General features: G+C 43.7%; 1 protein-coding gene across 2 annotated transcripts in view; it reads right to left on the bottom strand.

Annotated features, from left to right (window-relative positions):
* stimate (STIM activating enhance) overlaps positions 1–18,299 on the bottom strand; it is a 128,237-nt gene that overhangs the window by 98,111 nt on the left and 11,827 nt on the right. Inside the window, exon 2 of one of the 2 annotated variants that reach the window (XM_059943856.1) lies at positions 17,681–17,780. The exons of the other annotated variant lie outside the window; for it this stretch is intronic. Coding sequence (XP_059799839.1) covers positions 17,681–17,774 — 94 coding nt within the window. The 5' untranslated portion in view covers positions 17,775–17,780. The remainder of the gene's footprint in view (positions 1–17,680; positions 17,781–18,299) is intronic. 2 annotated transcript variants of the gene reach the window in all.

Here is an 18,299-nt window from a genome sequence, read left to right as displayed (position 1 = left end):
GTCTACATTCCCCCCCCAGCGCTAATGCTAAGGAGGCGCTCTGTAAAATGTACGGGGCTATTAGCGAACTGCAGAACACACATCCTGATGGTCTGTTTATTGTCGCCAGTGATTTTAAGCACACAAACCTTAAGTCAGTGCTCCCCAAATTCCATCAGTATGTGGACTTTGCAACGAGGGGGGAGAACGCATTGGACCTGGTTTACATAAACATTCCCGACGCGTACCGGGCAGAGCCCTGCCCCCACCTCTGATACTCAGACTTCATCTCTGTTATGCTAGTCCCAGCATACAGACCGCTCGTCAGGCACTCCAGACCAGTTCAGAAGCAGGTGAAAACCTGGCCAGCAGGAGCCATCTCTGCTCTTCAAGACTGCTTTGAGAACACTGACTGGCACATGTTCAGGGAGGCTGCAACCGATGACGACTCTACCAACTTAGAGGAGTACACAGCATCAGTGACCAGCTACATCAGCAAGTGCATTGATGATGTTTCTCTGTCCAAGACCATCACTATACGTGCCAACCAGAAGCCATGGATGACCACAGAGGTGTGTGCGCTGCTGAGGTCCCGCAACTCCGCCTTCAGAGCAGGCAACAAGGCAGCTTTAACAACAGCAAGTGCCAAACTGTCCCGAGCCATCAGAGGGGCAAAGCGTGCACACGCCCAGCTAATCCAGTTACTTCCAGGACAGCAGTGACATGCGGCGCATGTGGAAGGGCATCCAGGACATCACCAATTACAAGACAACATCACCTGACTGTGCAGGTGATGCCTCCCTCCCAAATGCACTAAATAACTTCTACGCCCGGTTTGAGGCAGAAAATGACGTGGCGGTGAGGAAGTCCACCCTTCCTGTGAATGACCAGGTGCTGTGTCTCTCGGTGGCCGACGTGAGAAGAACCCTCTGCAGGGTCAACCCACAGAAGGCTGCTGGACCAGACAACATCCCTGGTAGAGTACTCGGAGGATGTGCAGACCAGCTAGCAGATGTTCTCACTGACACCTTCAACATCTCCCTGAGCAGCGCCACCATTCCAACATGCTTCTAGGCCGCCACCATCGTCCCCGTGCCAAAGAAGTCTTCAGTGTCCTGCCAAAATGACTACCGTCCCGTTGCACTTACATCCATCATCATGAAGTGTTTCCGGTACTGTTTTTGTGCACTTTATGCAGTCCAGTGTAGGTCTGTAGTCTAGAATAGCTTTCTCTATGTTTTTTTTTAATTATGTAGTTCAGTCTAGTTTTTGTACTGTGTCATGTAAACCATGGTCCTGAAAAATGTTGTCTCATTTTTGCTATGCGCTGTACCAGCAGTTATGGTCGAAATGACAATAAAAGTTGACTTGACTTGACTTGACATCTCATGGGGCTTCTCGTGAAGCCTTGAGATCACTTCCCAGATCTTACTATCAACTGATCATAAACAATGGAGAAAAGGAACATTTAGTACTCAGTGCCATCCCTCCCTCACACTTCTCATTGCCTAGTGGGGATCACTTCTAAATCTAGGATGGAGATTTTAGGTAAAATTCCCTCCTCGGAGATATTACTGATGGATTGACTGCTACCCAGTATTGCAGATTCTCAAAATTGGAACTTAGATAAGGTACCCATGCAAGCTTATTGAGAAAGTAAGGAGGCATGGGATCCAAGGGAACATTGCTTTGTGGATCCAGAACTGGCTTACCCACAGAAGGCAAAGAGTGGTTGTAGATGGGTCATATTCTGCATGGGGGTCAATCACCAGTGGAGTGCCTCAGGGATCTGTTCTGGGACCCTTACTCTTCGTGATTTTTACAAATGACCTAGATGAGGAAGTGGAGGGATAGGTAAGCAAGTTTGCTGTTGACACTAAGGTTGGAGGTGTTGTGGATAGTGTGGAGGGCTGTCAGAGGTTACAGTGGGACATTGATAGGATGCAAAACTGGGCTGAGAAGTGGCAGATGGAGTTCAACCCAGATAAGTGTGAAGTGGTTCATTTTGGTAGGTCACATATGATGGCAGAATATAGTATTTATGGTAAGACTCTTGACAGCGTGGAGGATCAGAGAGATCTTAGGGTCTGAGTCCACAGGACGCTCAAAGCAACTGCACAGGTTGACTCTGTGGGTTAAAAAGGCATACGGTGTATTACCTTCATTAACAGTGGAATTGAATTTAGGAGCTGAGAGATAATGTTGCAGCTATATAGGACCCTGGTCAGACCCCACTTGGAGTACTGCGCTCAGTTCTGGTCGCCTCACTACAGGAATGATGTAGAAGCCATATAAAGGGTGCAGAGGAGATTTACAAGGATGTTGCCTGGATTGGGGAGCATGCCTTATGAAAACAGGTTGAGTGAACTCGACCTTTTCTCCTTGGAGCGACGAAGGATGAGAGGTAACCTGATAGAGGTGTATAAGATGATGAGAAGCATTGATTGTGTGGATAGTCAGAGGCTTTTTCCCCAGGGCTGAAACTGTTACCACAAGAGGACACAGGTTTAAGGTGCTGGGGAGTAGGTACAGAGGAGATGTCAGGGGTAGGTTTTTTTACTCAGAGAGTGGTGAGTGCGTGGAATGGGCTGCCACCAATGGTGGAGGAGGCGGATACGATACGGTCTTTTAAGAGACTTTTGGATAGGTACATGGAACTTAGAAAAATAGAGGGCTATGGGTATGCCTAGTAATTTCTAAGGTAGGGACATGTTCAGCACAACTTTATGGGCAAAAGGGCCTGTATTGTGCTGTAGGTTTTCTATGTATCTATGTTTCTAATTATTAATGATGTGAATAAAAAAGAGGTAACACATAGTCTGATGCTGAAATACATCTTAAAATGTGCTGCAACATATTATCATTGTTCTAAATATTCCAAAAGGAAAACTGGTTCCAAACACCACATTTGAGTGTAGTCCTCAGAATTTCCTCATAAAGTCATTAACACAATCTGTGTCAACCCTTGCTTTGAGCAATATTATTACTTCTGTCATAACATCTTGTCCAAAAGACATAAGCTCTTACATTTATATTACATTCATTTACCTACAGAAGCACTTTCCTGCAGTAAATGCAAAAAGAAAATGCAGCAGCCTGTTCTCACAACAGTTTCTCACAAGCAGCAACGTAAAGATGGCAGAGGGCAGTACAGTAGCATAACAGAACATCACTTCACTGTGCCAGTGATCACTGATCTGGGTACAACTCCCTGTTGATATAGGGAGTTTGTATGCTCCCCCATAACTGCATGGGTTTCCTCCAACATTCCAAACACTGCGAGTTAGGGTTAGGGTTAGTAATTTGTGGGCATACTATATTGGCAACGGAAACAATGGCAACACTTGCGGGGTGTCCCAGCCAATTCTTGGTCCGTAGTTTGTTAACACAAACAATGCACCTCACTGCGTATTTCAATGTACATGTGACAAATAAATTTAATCTTTAATTGTGACACAGGCTCCAGTTCTATAAAATGTTGTTTCTATGCAGTACGAAACAGTTAAGTGAGTGGAGAAATTTGGTGTAGTGACAGAAAGTGATGCTGGTTTGATACTTTATCTCTGCTTGGTTGGTTGGAAATTTAATCTGATAAAAGCAGGGAAGGGTACATCAGACTGTGGAATACATATCAGCTTCCATTCAGTGGCTGTCATTGTTGGATACAGCAAATTTTGTCAAATCAAACTCTGCATTTTGGAGCAACAACAACAGTATTACTCTGGGATAGTCACAAATCTGTTTCATGGATAGTACTTTTATAATTGTGGCTTAAGAGAGAGTAGTCAGAGGTGAACTATACAGACCTAAAGAGAACTGGCACAATTAATGTCAACGTTGATGGCATTATGCTTTTCAATTGTATATTTTCATTAATTATATTATATTTCTTTGCTCTACTGTGAATGCCCACAAGTGCAGACTAGTATCTAAATGGGGAGAAGGTTCAAACATCAGAGGAGCAGAGGGACATACCAGTCCTCATGGAAGACTCCCAGATGGTTAAATTACAGGTTGAGTCTGTGGTAAATAAGGCAAATGCAATGTTGACATTTATTTCAAGGGGAATAGAATATAAAAGCAAGGAAATAATGCTGAACCTTTATAAGATACTAGTCAGGCTGCAGTTGAGTATTGTCAACAGTCGAGGGCTCTGCCAGGGCAGACTGCGTGCCCGTCTTCTGAGAATACATTCATGCCCAGCTGTCCTTCAAGAGGAAGCATACAGTCTAAAAGGGTACAGTGTGGAATTTCCGGGAATGGTGGTCCCTCCAGGGTAATGACATAAGAACATAAGATAAAGCAGCAGTAGGCCATCTGGTCCTTCAAGCCTTCTCCGTCATTCAATCTGACCACGGACTCATCTCCAACTACCTGCCTTTTCCCCATAACCTTCAATTCGCCTACTATGCAAAAATTTATCCAACCTTGTCTTAAATAGCAGTAGCAGAATACATTCCATCTCAGGCCAATGTCAATCAGGCTTTAGATGATCTGAGCATTGGGATCAACAAGCACAAAACAGCACATCCTAATGCCTTCACCATTGTTTTGGGAGATTTTAATCAGGCCAGTCTGAAAAAAATCACTAAGCAATTACCATCAACAGATCACTTGCACTACTAGAGGAAACAACACACTGGACTTTTGCTACACCACCATCAAGAATGCCTTCTGAGTTATTCCATGCCCTCACTTCGGGAAGTCTGATCACCTGGCTGTACTTCTACTCTCTGAGTATAGGCAAAGACTGAAGACTGCAGTACTAGAACCAAAAAGGTATGGACAAGGAAGCACAGAAGTGCCTACGACTGTTCTGAATTGGTGGACTGGACTGAATTCAGGGATTCATCTTCCAACCTGGATGAGTGTGCTGCAGTTGTTACTGACTTCTTTAAGACCTGTGTGGATGAGTGTGTGCCTACAAAGACTTACTGTACATTCCCAAACCAAAATCTGTGGATGAACCAGGAGGTACTTCATCTGCTGAAGGCTAGGCCTGGTCCAGAAAACCAGGTATGATTTGTGGAGGGCTATTTCATGGGTGAAGAGACAATTTTGAATGAGGTAGGAGGCAACATCGGCTGCATGACAACTTTGGCAGGGTTTGCAAGACATTACTTCCTACAAAGCAAAACCCAATAGCATGAATGGCAGCGATGCTTCACCACCAGATGAACTCAATGCCTTCCATGCACGCTTTGAAAGTGAGAATACAACTACTGCACCTGATGACTCTGTGCTCTCTGTCTCAGAGGCCGTCGTTAGGCTGTTTTTAAAGAGACTGAGCCCGCGCAAAGGGAAAGGTCCTGATGGAGTACCTGGTAAGGTTCTGAAAAACTGTGCCAACCAACTGGTGGGAGAACTCAAGGACACTTTCAACCTCTCACTGATATGGGCAGAAGTTCCCACTTGCTTCAAAAAGACAACAATTATACTAGCGCCCAAGAAGAATAATGTGAGCTGCCTTAATGACCATCACCGGTAGCACTCACATCTACAGTGATTAAATATTTTGAGAGATTGGTCATGACTAGACCTGGACACATTGCAGTTTGCCTATCGCCACAATAAGTCAATGACGGATGTAATCTCAATGGCTCTTCACACAGCTTTAGACCAAACACCTACGTCAAGATGCTGTTCATCAACTATAGCTCAGCATTTAGTACCATCATTCCCACAATCCTGATTCAGAAGTTGCAGAAACTGGGCCTCTGTACCTCCCTCAGCAATTGGATCCTCAACTTCCCAACCAGAAGACCACAATCTGCAGATTGGTGATAACATCTCCTCCTCGCTGACAATCAACACTGGTACACCTCAGGGGTGTATGCTTAGCCCACTGCTCTACTCTCAAAGTACATAAAGGGTAAAAGAGAGTTGAGGGTAGATATAGGACCAATAGAAAATGTCACTGGAGATATTGTAATGAGAGACGCAGAGATGGCAGAGGAACTGAATGTATATTTTTCATCAGTCTTCACAGTGAAAGACACCTGTATACTGGACATTCAAGAGTGTCAGGGAATTGAAGTAAGTGCAGTGAAAATTACGACTGAGAAGGTGCTCAGGAAGCTTAATGGTCTTTTTTTTTTGAAAACTTTTTTTATTGCATTTTTAAGTAGTTACAAAATGAAGTATGAAAAAAAATGTATATAACCCTTCCCCCCTCCCTTTGGAAGCTTAATGGTCTGAGGGTGGATAAATCTCCTGGACCTGATGGAATGCACCCTCAGGTTCTGAAGGAAGTAGCTGTAGAGACTGTGGAGGCATTAACAAAGATCTTTCAAGAATCAATAGATTCTGGCATTGTACTGGATGACTGGAAGATTGCAAATGTTACTCCACTATTTAAGAAGAGTGGGAGGCAGCAGAAAGGAAACTATAGTCCTGTTAGCCTGACATGAGAGGTTGGGAAGTTGTTAGAATCGATTGTTAGGGATGAGATTACGGAATACCTGGAGGCACATAAGATAGGCCACCCTCCTGAGAGAAAATTCCTGCCTGACTAACCTACTGCAATTTTTTAAGGAAATTACAAGCAGGGTGGACAAAAGAGATGCAGTAGATGTGAATAACTTGGATGAGGCTGCTTAGCAAGATAAGAACTCGTGGGATTACTAACATGGGTGGAACATTGGCTGATCAGCAGAAAACAGAAAGTGGGAATAAAGGGATCCTATACTGGCTGGCTGCCAGTTACCAGTGGAGTTCCACAGGGGTCAGTGTTGGGACTATAGCTTTTTACGATGTACGTCAATGATTTGGACTATGGGATTAATGGATTTGTGGCTAAATTTGTCGATGATACAAAGATAGATGGAGGAGCAGATAGTGTTGAGGAAACAGCCTGCAGATACTTGGATAGTTTAGGGAAATGGGCAAAGAAGTGGCAAATGAAATAAAATGTTGGAAAGTGTATGGTCATGCACTTTGGTGGAAGAAATGAAGGGGCAGACTATTATTTAGATGGGGGGAGAATTCAAAATGCAGAGATGCAAAGGGACTTGGGAGTCATTGTGCAGGATACCCTAAAGATTAATCTCCAGGTTAAGTCGGTTGTAAAGAAGGTGAATGGAATATTGGCATTCACTTCTACAGGTATAGAATATAAGGATGTGATGTTGAGGCTCTATAAGGCACTCATGAGACCACATTTGGAGTATTATGTGCAGTTTTGTACTCCTTATTTTAGAAAGGATATACTGACATTGGAGAGACTTCAGAGAAGATTCACAAGAATGATTCCAGGAATGAAAGAGTTACTGTATGAGAAATGTCTGACAGCTCTTGAGCTGTATTCCCCAGAGTCCAGGAAAATTAGGGGTGATCTCATAGAAATGAGGTATCCAGGGACGACTGCACAAGTGTGTGGACGTCAGCGAGTTAGACCACCATGAAGAGGTTAAAAGGAAACAATTTTATAGAGTGGGCATCGGAGGAGTGGACGATGGAGTAAAAGGAATCAGAGTAGGAGGGCTTTGGCTCAATGGGGCTTCGACAATATCAGGTCAAGGCCAGGTAGGTTACCTGTGAAGAACAGAAACAGGAGGTATATGTGTGAAGCCAGTGTTCTGTACTGGGTGTCAGATGTGGGAAGTCCAGAAGACTCCCATACAGTTGTCATGGGGGATTTCAACATGCAGGTAGACTGGGAGAATCAGAATGGTACTGGACCCCAAGAAAGGGAGTTTGTGGAGTGCCTCCGAGATGGATTCTTAGAACAGCTTGTACTGGAGCCTACCAGGGAAAAGGCAATTCTAGATTTAGTGCTGTGCAATGAACCGTATTTGATCAGGGACCTCGAGGTAAAGGAACCATTAGGAGGTAGTGACCATAATATGATATATTTTAACCTACAATTTGAGAAGAAGGGAAAATCGGATGTGTCAGTACTACAGTTGAACAAAGAGAACTATAGAGCTATGAGGGAGGAGCTGGCCAAAGTTCAATGGAACAATACCCTAGCAGGAAAGACAGTGGAACAAAAATGGCAGGTACTTCTGGGAATAATGCAGAAGGTGCAGGATCGGTTCATTCCAAAGAGGAAGAAAGATCCTAAGGGGAGTAAGGGGCGGCCATGGCTGACGAGGGAAGTAAAGGGCAGTATAAAAATAAAAGAGAAGTATAACATAGCAAAGATGAGTGGGAAACCGGAGGACTAGGAAGCTTTAATAGAGCAACATAAGATAACAAAAAAGGCAATACGCCAAGAAAAAATGAGGTATGAAGATAAACTAGCCAAGAATATAAAGGAGGATAGTAAAAGCTTCTTTAGGTGTGTGAATAGCAAAAAAATAGTTAAGACCAAAATTGGGCCTTTGAAGACAGAAACGGGTGAATTTATTAAGGGGAAAAAGGAAATGGCAGATGAGTTGAACAGGTACTTTGGATCTGTCTTCACTAGGGAAGACACAAACAATCTCCCAGATGTAATAGTGGCCAAAGGAACTAGGGTAAAGGATGAACTGAAGGAAATTTATATTAGGCAAGAAACAGTGTTGGATAGACTGTTGAGTCTGAAGGCTGATAAGTCCCCGGGACCTGATGGTCTGCATCCCAGGGTACTTAAAGAGGTGGCTCTAGAAATCGTGGACACATTGGTAATCATTTTCCAATGTTCTATAGATTCCGGAACAGTTCCTGCTGATTGGAAGGTGGCTAATGTTGTCCCACTTTTCAAGAAAGGAGGGAGAGAGAAAACAGGGAATTATAGACCGGTTAGCCTGACGTCAGTGGTGGGAAAGATGCTAGAGTCAATCATAAAAGAGGAAATTACAACACATTTGGATAACAGTAGAAGGATCAGTCTGAGTCAGCATGGATATATGAAGGGAAAATCATGCTTGACTAATCTTCTGGAGTTTTTTGAGGATGTAACTATGAAAATGGACAAGGGAGAGCCAGTGGATGTAGTGTACCTGGACTTCCAGAAAGCTTTTGATAAAGTCCCACATAGGAGATTAGTGGGCAAAATTAGGGCACATGGTATTGGGGGCAGAGTACCGACATGGATTGAAAATTGGCTGGCTGACAGGAAACAAAGTAGCGATTAACGGGTCCCTTTCGGAATGGCAGGCTGTTACCAGTGGGGTACCGCAAGGTTCGGTGCTGGGACCGCAGCTGTTTACAATATACATTAATGATTTAGATGAAGGGATTAAAAGTAACATTAGCAAATTTGCCGATGACACAAAGCTGGGTGGCAGTGTGAAATGTCAGGAGGATGTTATGAGAATGCAGGGTGACTTGGACAGGTTGGGTGAGTGGGCAAATGTATGGCAGATGCAGTTTAATGTGGATAAATGTGAGGTTATTCACTTTGGTGGCAAGAACAGGAAGGCAAATTACTATCTAACTGGAGTCAAGTTAGGAAAAGGGGAAGTACAACGAGATCTAGGTGTTCTTGTACATCAGTCAATGAAAGCAAGCATGCAGGTACAGCAGGTAGTGAAGAAAGCTAATGGCATGCTGGCTTTTATAACAAGAGGAATTGAGTATAGGTCCTTCTGCAGCTGTACAGGTCCCTGGTGAGACCCCACCTGGAGTATTGTGTGCAGTTTTGGTCTTCAAATTTGAGGAAGGACATTCTTGCTATTGAGGGAGTGCAGCGTAGGCTCACAAGGTTAATTCCCGGAATGGCGGGACTGTCATATGTTGAAAGATTGGAGCGACTGGGCTTGTATACACTGGAATTTAGAAGGCTGAGAGGGGATCTGATTGAAACATATAAGATTATTAAGGGATTGGACACGCTGGAGGCAGGAAGCATGTTCCCGCTGATGGGTGAGTCCAGAACTAGAGGCCACAGTTTAAGAATAAGGGGTACGCCATTTAGAACAGAGACGCAGAAGAACTTTTCCACCCAGAGAGTGGTGGATATGTGGAATGCTCTGCCCCAGAAGGCAGTGGAGGCCAAGTCTCTGCATGCATTCAAGAGAGTTAGATAGAGTTATAGATAGCGGGGTCAAGGGATATGGGGAGAGGGGAGGAAGGGGGTACTGATTGTGTATGATCAGCCATGATCACAGTGAATGGCGGTGCTGGCTAGAAGGGCTGAGTGGCCTACTCCTGCACCTACTGTATATTGTCTATTGACTACATTAGGCAACTGGAGATGCAGCTCGATGACCTTCATCTGGTCAGGTAAAGTGAGGAGGTTATAGGGAGGAGCTATCGGTAAGTAGTCACACCAGGGCTTCGGGAGACAAATAAGTGGGTAACAGCCAGGAGAGGGAAGGGCAAGAGCCAGATACTAGAGAGTGCCCCTGTGGCTGTCCCCCTTAACAATAAGTACTGGCAGAGTCTGGCCCTGTGAATCAGAAGGGTAGGGAAAGACAGAAGGCAGCAGTAATAGGGGATCCTATAGTTAGGGGTCAGACAGATGATTCTGTGGATGCAGGAAAGAAACGAGGATGGTAGTTTGCCTCCTAGGTGCCAGTATGTTTCTGATCACGTCCACGATATCCTGAATTGAGAAGGTGAACAGCCAGAGGTCGTGGTACATATTGGCAACAATGACATAGGTAGAAAAAGGAAGGAGGCCCTGAAAACAGAATATAGGGAATTAGAAAGTAAGTGGAGAAGCAGGACCTCAAAGGTAGTAATCTTAGGAAAACTGCCTGTGCCACTCGACAGTGAGTATAGGAATAGAATGAGGTGGAGGATAAATACATGGCTGAGGGATTGGAGCAGGGGGCAGGGATTCAGATTTCTGGATCATTGGGACCTCTTTTGGGACAGGCGTGACCTGTACAAAAAGGAAGGGTTGCACTTGAATCTGAGGGGACCAATATCCTGGCAGGGAGGTTTGCTAAGGCTATTGGGGAGAGTTAAACTAGAACTGCTGGGGGAGTGGGAACCGAACTGAAGAGACAGAGGAAAGGGAGGTTGGCACACAAATATAGAAAGCTTAGAGACAGTGCAAAAGGGAGAATATGCAGGTGGTAGAGAAGGGACACACTCAGACCGATGGTTTGAAATGTGTCTATTTTAATGCGAGGAGTATTATGAACAAAGCGGATGAGCTTAGAGCGTGGATCAGTACTTGGGAGTTTTGAGTTGTGGCCATTACAGAGACTTGGAAGGCTCAGGGGCAGGAATGGTCACTTAGAGTGCCAGACATAGATGTTTCAGAAATGACGGGGGGGGGGGGGGGGGGGGGGGGAGGTGGGGAAGCCAAAGAGGTGGGGCGTGGCATGCTGATCAGAGATAGTGTCATGGCTGTAGAAAAGGAGAAAGTCATGGAGGAATTGTCTGCTGAGAGTCTGAGTGTATATGTCCCAATAGTAACAGGGACATCCAGGAGCAGAGAAGGAGAGAGATTCTAGAAAGGTGTAATAATAACAGGGTTGTCGTGGTGGGAGATTTTAATTTCCCAAATATTAATTGGCACCTCCCTGGAGCAAGCGGTTCAGATGGGGTGGAGTTTGTTAAGTGTGTTCAGGAAGGTTTCCTGACACAATCTGTAGATAAGCCTACAAGAGGAGAGGCTGTACTCGATCTGGTATTGTGAAATGAACCTGGCTGTGTGTCAGGTCTCTCAATTTCAGAGCATTTTGGATATAGTGATCACATTTCTATCTCCTATACCATAGCGTTGGAGAGAGAAGAACAGACAAGTTAGGAAAGTACTTAATTGGAGTAAGGGGAAATATGAAGCTATCAGGCAGGAACTTGGAAACATTAATTGGGAACAGATGTTCCCAGGGAATGTACGACAGAAATGTGGCAAATGTTCAGGGGATATTTGTGTGGCATTCTGCATAGGTACATTCCAATGAAACAGGGAAAGAATGGTAGGGTACAGGAACCGTGGTGTACAAAGGCTGTTGAAAATCTAGTCAAGAAGACAAGAAAAACTTACGAAAGGTTCAAAAAACTAGGTAAAGATAGAGATCTAGAAGATTATAAGGCTAGCCGGAAGGAGTTTAAGAATGAAATTAGGAGAGCCAGAAGGGGCCATGAGAAGGCCTTAGTGAGCAAGCAGGATTAAGGAAAACCCCAAGGCATTCTACAAGAATGTGAAGAGCAAGAGGATAAAATATGAGAGAATAGGACCATTCCAGTGTTACAGTGGAGAAGTGTGTATGGAACCACAGGAGATGGCAGAAACACAATGAATACTTTGCTTCAGTATTCACTACAGAAAAGGATCTTGGTGATTGTAGGGATGACTTACAGCAGATTCAAAAGCTTGAGCATATAGACATTAAGAAAGAGGATGTGCCGAAGCTTTTGGAAAGCAACAAGTTGGATAAATCTCTAGGATTAGATGAGATGTACCTCAGGTCACTGTGGGAGGTGAGGGAGAATATTGCTGAGCATCTGGCAATGATCTTTGCATCATCAATGGGTCGGGAGAGGTTCTGGAGGATTGGAGGGTTGCGGATGTTGTTCCCTTATTCAAGAAAGGGAGTAGAGATAGCCCAGGAAATTATAGACCAGTGAGTCTTAATTCAGTGGTTGGTAAGTTGATGGATTTGGAGAGGCATAATATGATTAGGAATAGTGAACATGACTTTGTCAAAGGCAAGACGTGCCTTATGAGCCTGATTGGATTTTCTGAGTATATGTCTAAACACATTGAAGGTAGAACAGTAGATGTAGTGTATATGGATTTCAGCAAAGCATTTGATAAGGTACCCCATGCAAGACTTATTGAGGAAGTAAGGAAGCATGGGATCCAAGAATAGCTTGCTTTGTGGATACAGAATTGGCTTGCTCACAGAAGGCAAAGGTTGTAGACGGGTCATATTCTGCATGGAGGTCGGAGGTGTGTCTCAGAGATCTGTTCTGGGACACCTACTCTTTGTGATTTTCATAAATAACTTGGATGAGGAAATGGATGGATGGGTTAGTAAATTTGCTGATGACATAAAGGTTGAGGGTGTTATAGACAGTGTGGAGGGCTGTCAGAGGTTACAGCAGGACATTGATAGGATGCAAAACTGAGTTGAGAAATGGCTGATGGAGTTCAATGTAGATAAGTGTGAGGTGGTTCATTTTGTTAAGTCAAATATGATGGCAGAATATAGTATTAATGTTAAGACTCTTGGCAATGTGCAGGATCAGAGGGACCTTTTGGTCTGAGTCCACAGGACACTCAAAGCTGCTACGCAGGTTGACTCTGTGGTTAAGAAGGCATACTGTGCATTGGCCTTCATCAACCATAGGAATGAGTTCAAGAGTCGAAAGGTAATGTTACAGCTATATAGGTACCTGGTCAGACCCCACTTGAAGTACTGTGCTCAGTTCTGGTCACCTCACTACCGGAAAGATGTGGAAACTATAGAAAGGGTGAAGAGGAGATTTACAAGGATGTGGCCTGGATTGGGGAGCATGCCTTATGAGAACAGGCGGAGTGAACTCGACCTTTTCTCCTTGAGCAATGGAGGATGAGAGGTGACCTGATAGAGGTGTACAAGATAATGAGAGGCATTGATCGTGTGGATAATCAGAGGCTTTCCCCCCCACCAGGGCTGAAATAGTTAGCACGAGAGGGCATAGTTTTAAGGTGCTAGGAAGTACTACAGAGGAGATGTCAGGGATAAGTGTTTTTTTTAAACACACAGAATGGTGAGTACATGGAATGGGCTGCCAGCGATATTGGTGGAGGCAGATAAGACAGAGTCTTTTTAGAGACTCCTGGATAGGTACATGGAGCTGAGAAAAATAGAGGGCTATGGGTAGCCCTAGGTGATTTTGAAAATAAGTACATGTTCAGCAAAGCATTGTGGGCTGAAGCGTCTGTGCTGTGCTGCAGGTTTTTCTATGTTTCTTTGAAAAATTCATAATGTTAAAAGCCCTGAACAGATTCAATATGGCAAAGTTATTTCACATGGTATGGGAGTCTAGGACAAGAGGGCATGACTTCAGGATTGAAGGATGTCCAATTAGAACAGAGATGTGGAGAAATTAATTTAGTCAGAGGGTGGTAAATCTGTGGAATTTGTTGCCACAAGCGGCAGTGGAGGCCAAGCTATTGGGTGCGCTTAAGGCAGAAATAGATAGGTTCTAGATTAGCCAGGGCATCAAAGTAGGCAGGGGAGTGGGAACGACTGGAAGAATTGATTCAGCCCATGATTGAATGGCGGTGGAGACTCAAAGGGCGAATGACCTGCTTCTGCTCCTATATCTATGGTCTTATGACTTCTATATACCCGTGACTGTTAGGCTAGGAATAGCCCAATTACCATCTATAAATTTGCTGACGACTCAACCATTGTTGGTAGAATCTCAGGTGCTGACGAGAGGGCATACAGGAGTGAGATATACCAACCAGTGGAGTGGTGCTGCAGCAACAACCTGGCACTTATTAAGACGAAAGAGCTGATTGTGGACTTCCAGAAGAGTGTGACGAAGGAACGCATACCAATCCTCATACATGGATCAGAAGTGGAGAGAGTGAGCAGTTTCAAGTTCCTGGGTGTCAAGACCTCTGAGGACTTAACCTGACCCAGCATATCAATGCACTTATAAAGAAGGCAAGACAGCAGCTATACTTCATTTGGGAGTTTGAACAGATTTGGTATGTCAACAAATACACTCAAAAACTTCTATAGTTATACCATGGAGAGCATTCTGACAGGCTGCATCACCGTCTGGTATGGGGGGATGGTGGGGGGTGGGAGGCTACTGCACAGGACCGAAAGAAGCTGCAGAGGGCTGTAAATTTAGTCAGCTCCATCTTGGATACTAGCCTACAAGTACCCAGGACATCTTCAAGGAGCAATGTCTCAGAAAGGTAGCATCCATTATTAAGGACCTCCAGCACCCAGAGCATGCCCTTTCCTCACTGCTACCATCAGGTAGGATACACTCAGTGATTCAGGAATTGGACACGACCTCAGTTTTTTAAATATATAGTATTTCTGGTTTTTGCACAAGTTTTAATCTATTCAATATACGTACACAGTAACTGATTTTTTATTTTGTTTTTATTCCTTCTATATTATGTATTGCATTGAAGTGCTGATGCTAAGTTAACAAATATCATGTCACACACTGGTGATAATAAGCCCGATTCTGATTCTGAAATACATTTACTGAGATAGTCTCCACTGCTTCATTATGCAGAGAACACCACTCTCTGGGAAAAGCAGTTCTTCCTCATGTGCATCCTAAATCTACTCTCCCAAATCTTACGGCTATGTCCTCTAGTTCTAGCCTCACCTACCAGTGGAAACAACTTTCCTGCCTCTATCTTATCTACCCCTTTCATAGTTTTATATGTATCTGTAAGATCTCCTCTCAATCTTCTGAATTCCAGTGGGTACAGTCCCAGGCAACTCAATCTCTCTTCATAGTCTAACCCCCTCATCTCTGGAATTAACCTGGTGAACCTCCTCTGTCTCCAAATCTAGTACTGTATATCCTTCCTCTAGTAAGGAGACCAGGGCTGTCTTAAGTCCCCTCCTTTTCTCTGTACACCCATGACTGTGTCACCACCCATAGCTCCAACCTGCTAATTAAATTTGCAGATTATATTGATTAGCCTAATCTCAAAAAACGAGGCAGCCTACAGAGAAGAAGTCATCACCCTGATACAGTGGTGTCAAATAAACAACCTCTCCCTCAATGTCACAAAAATAAAGAAGCTGGTTGTGGACTACAGGGGACATGGAGATAGGCTCACCCGCATTGCCATCAATGAATCTGGGGTTGAGAGGATGAACAATTTTAAGCTCCTTGGGATATACAACATCAAGGACCTACCAGCTGTGTGGTGAAAAAAGCACAACAGTGTCTCTTAACAATTACTTATAATTTAAGGAATAAATATGACACATTTCTGAGTATTTGGCGCCCTTATTTACAGAAGATTGGATTAAATATCTAGGTGCTTCGATGATAAAGATGTTGGTCCTCTGGGGAAAGAAACAAATACATATATTTTGTTATTTTGAATTCCATGGAGCATGTGGGGATCTTCCAATATCTAGGCAGTCTTTTTTTTCTTCTTTCTTTCTTTTTTTCCTCTCTTTTTTTAGATAGGGATGTTATGGGGGGGGGAGGGCTGATATTATTCTATTCTATTCTATGTAACCAACTTGAAAATTGAATTTAAAAAAATAAAAAAACAGTGCCTCTTTCACTTCAGATGGTTGAAGAAGTTTGGCATGAGTCCCCAAATTCTAAGCACTTTCTACAGGGGCATGATTGAGAGCATCCTGACTGGCTGCATCACTGCCTGGTATGGGAAATATACCTCCCTTAATTACATGACTCTGCAGAAAGTGGTGTGGACAGCCCAGTGCATCTGTGGATGTGAGATTCCCAGTATTCAGGACATTTGCAGTGACAGGTGTGTAAAAAGGGCCAGAAGGATCATCGGGGACCCTTCTACCATCTGGGAAACTGCTACCATCTAGTAAACAGTACCACAGCATTTAAGCCAGGACAGGCTCCAGGACAGCTTCCTCCACCAGGCAATCAAACTGATTAATTGATGCTGACATAATTGTATTTCTAAGCTATATTGACTGTTCTGTTGTATATCTTACTGTACATGCTTTTTATTACAAATCACTATAATTTGCACATTCAGTTGGAGATGTAACATAAAGATTTTCACTCATGTGTGTGAAGGATGTAAGAAATAAAGTCAATTCAATTCAAATTCAATGCAGACCTGCATGCAGTCCTCCACCTGCAGCCTCACCAGTACCTTGTACAGTTGCAGCATCCCTCTAGCAATGAAGGCCAACATTCCATTTGCCTTCTTGATAGCCTGCTGCACCTACAAGCCAACCTTTTGTGATTCATGCACAAGCACTCCCAAGCTTCTCTGCACAGCAGCATGCTGCAATTTTTTAACAAGTTAAATAATAATCTGCTCTTCTATTTTTCCTTCCAAAGTGGATGACACTGCATTTACCAACATTGTACTACATCTGCCAGACCCTTGCCCACTCACTTAACCTATCTTTGTCTCTCTGCAGACTCTCCATATCTTCTGCACAATTTGCTGTACCACTCAATTTAGTATCATCAGCAAACTTAGATACACTACATTCGGTCCCCTCTTCCAGATCGTTAATGTATATTGTGAATAGTTGCAGGCCCAGCAGCAACCCCTTTGGCACACCACTCACCACTGAATGCCAACCAGAGTAACACCCATGTATCCGAACTCTCTGCATTCTATTAGTTAACCAACCCTCTATCCATGCTAATACATCACCTCAACTCTATACTTCCTTATCTTATGGATGAGTCTTTTACATGGCACCTTATTGAATGCCTTCTGGAAATCCAAGTAAATTACATCTACTCCCCTCTATCCACTGTGCTCATTATATCCTTAAAGAACTCCAGTAAGTTTGTCAAACAGTTTGAATCCAAGCTGTACCTGCCTGATGGATCCATTTCTTTCAAGATGCCTTGCTATTTCTTCTTTAATGCATTTTCCCAACTACAGATGTTAAATAAACTGGCCTATAGTTACCTGCCTTTTGCCTACATCCTTTTTTTGAACAGTGCTGTGACATTCACCATCTTCCAATCCACTGGGACATGCCCATAGTCCACAGAATTTTGGCAAATTATCACTAAAGCCTCTGCTAAAATTTCTGCCATTTCTTTCAGTAACCTGGGATGCTCTCCAACAGGACCAGGTGACCAACCTATCTTCAGGCCCACAGGTGTGTTCAGCACTACCACTTTAGTGATAGCTCAATTGTATTGAGGTCCTCACCTCCCATTGCATTCATAACATCTCTCTTTGTCATGTTAGACATGTCCTCCACCATGAAGACCAACCCAAAAACGTCATTCAAAGCCTCTGCCATTTCCTCCTGGAGATTAGGGATAAGAGGAAAATTGGATCAGCCATGATGAAATAACAGAGCAGGCTCAATGGGCCAAAAGCCCTAATTCTGCTCCGATACCTTATGGTTTTTTGGTTGCAAATAGTATACATACTTTGATAATAAACGTACTTTGAACTTTAACGGAAATTTAGTGGAAATAATAAAGCGATCAGAAAGAGGTGAATCGCCATCAGTCACTAGAAAAGTGTTGGGCTACAGTCAGTCAACAATCAGAACAATTTTAAAGGATAAAGTGAGAAAGGCCCTTTAGAACTGAGGTGAACAGTAATTTCTTCAGCCAGAGGGTGGTGAACGTGAGAAATTCATTGCCACAGATGGCTGTGAAGGCCAAGTCATTGGGTATATTTAAAGTGGAGGTTGATAAGTTCTTGATAAATCAAGGTGTCAAAGGTTACAGGGTGAAGACAGGAGAATAGGTTGAGAGGGATAATAAATCAGCCATGATGGAATGGGAGAATCAGATTCACTGGGCTGAATGGCCTA

The sequence above is a fragment of the Hypanus sabinus genome, chromosome 19, assembly GCF_030144855.1.
Source record: "Hypanus sabinus isolate sHypSab1 chromosome 19, sHypSab1.hap1, whole genome shotgun sequence".
NCBI lineage: Eukaryota > Metazoa > Chordata > Chondrichthyes > Myliobatiformes > Dasyatidae > Hypanus > Hypanus sabinus.
The sequence above is the reverse complement of the archived record's forward strand: the minus strand, read 5'-3'. Positions and strand labels throughout refer to the sequence as shown.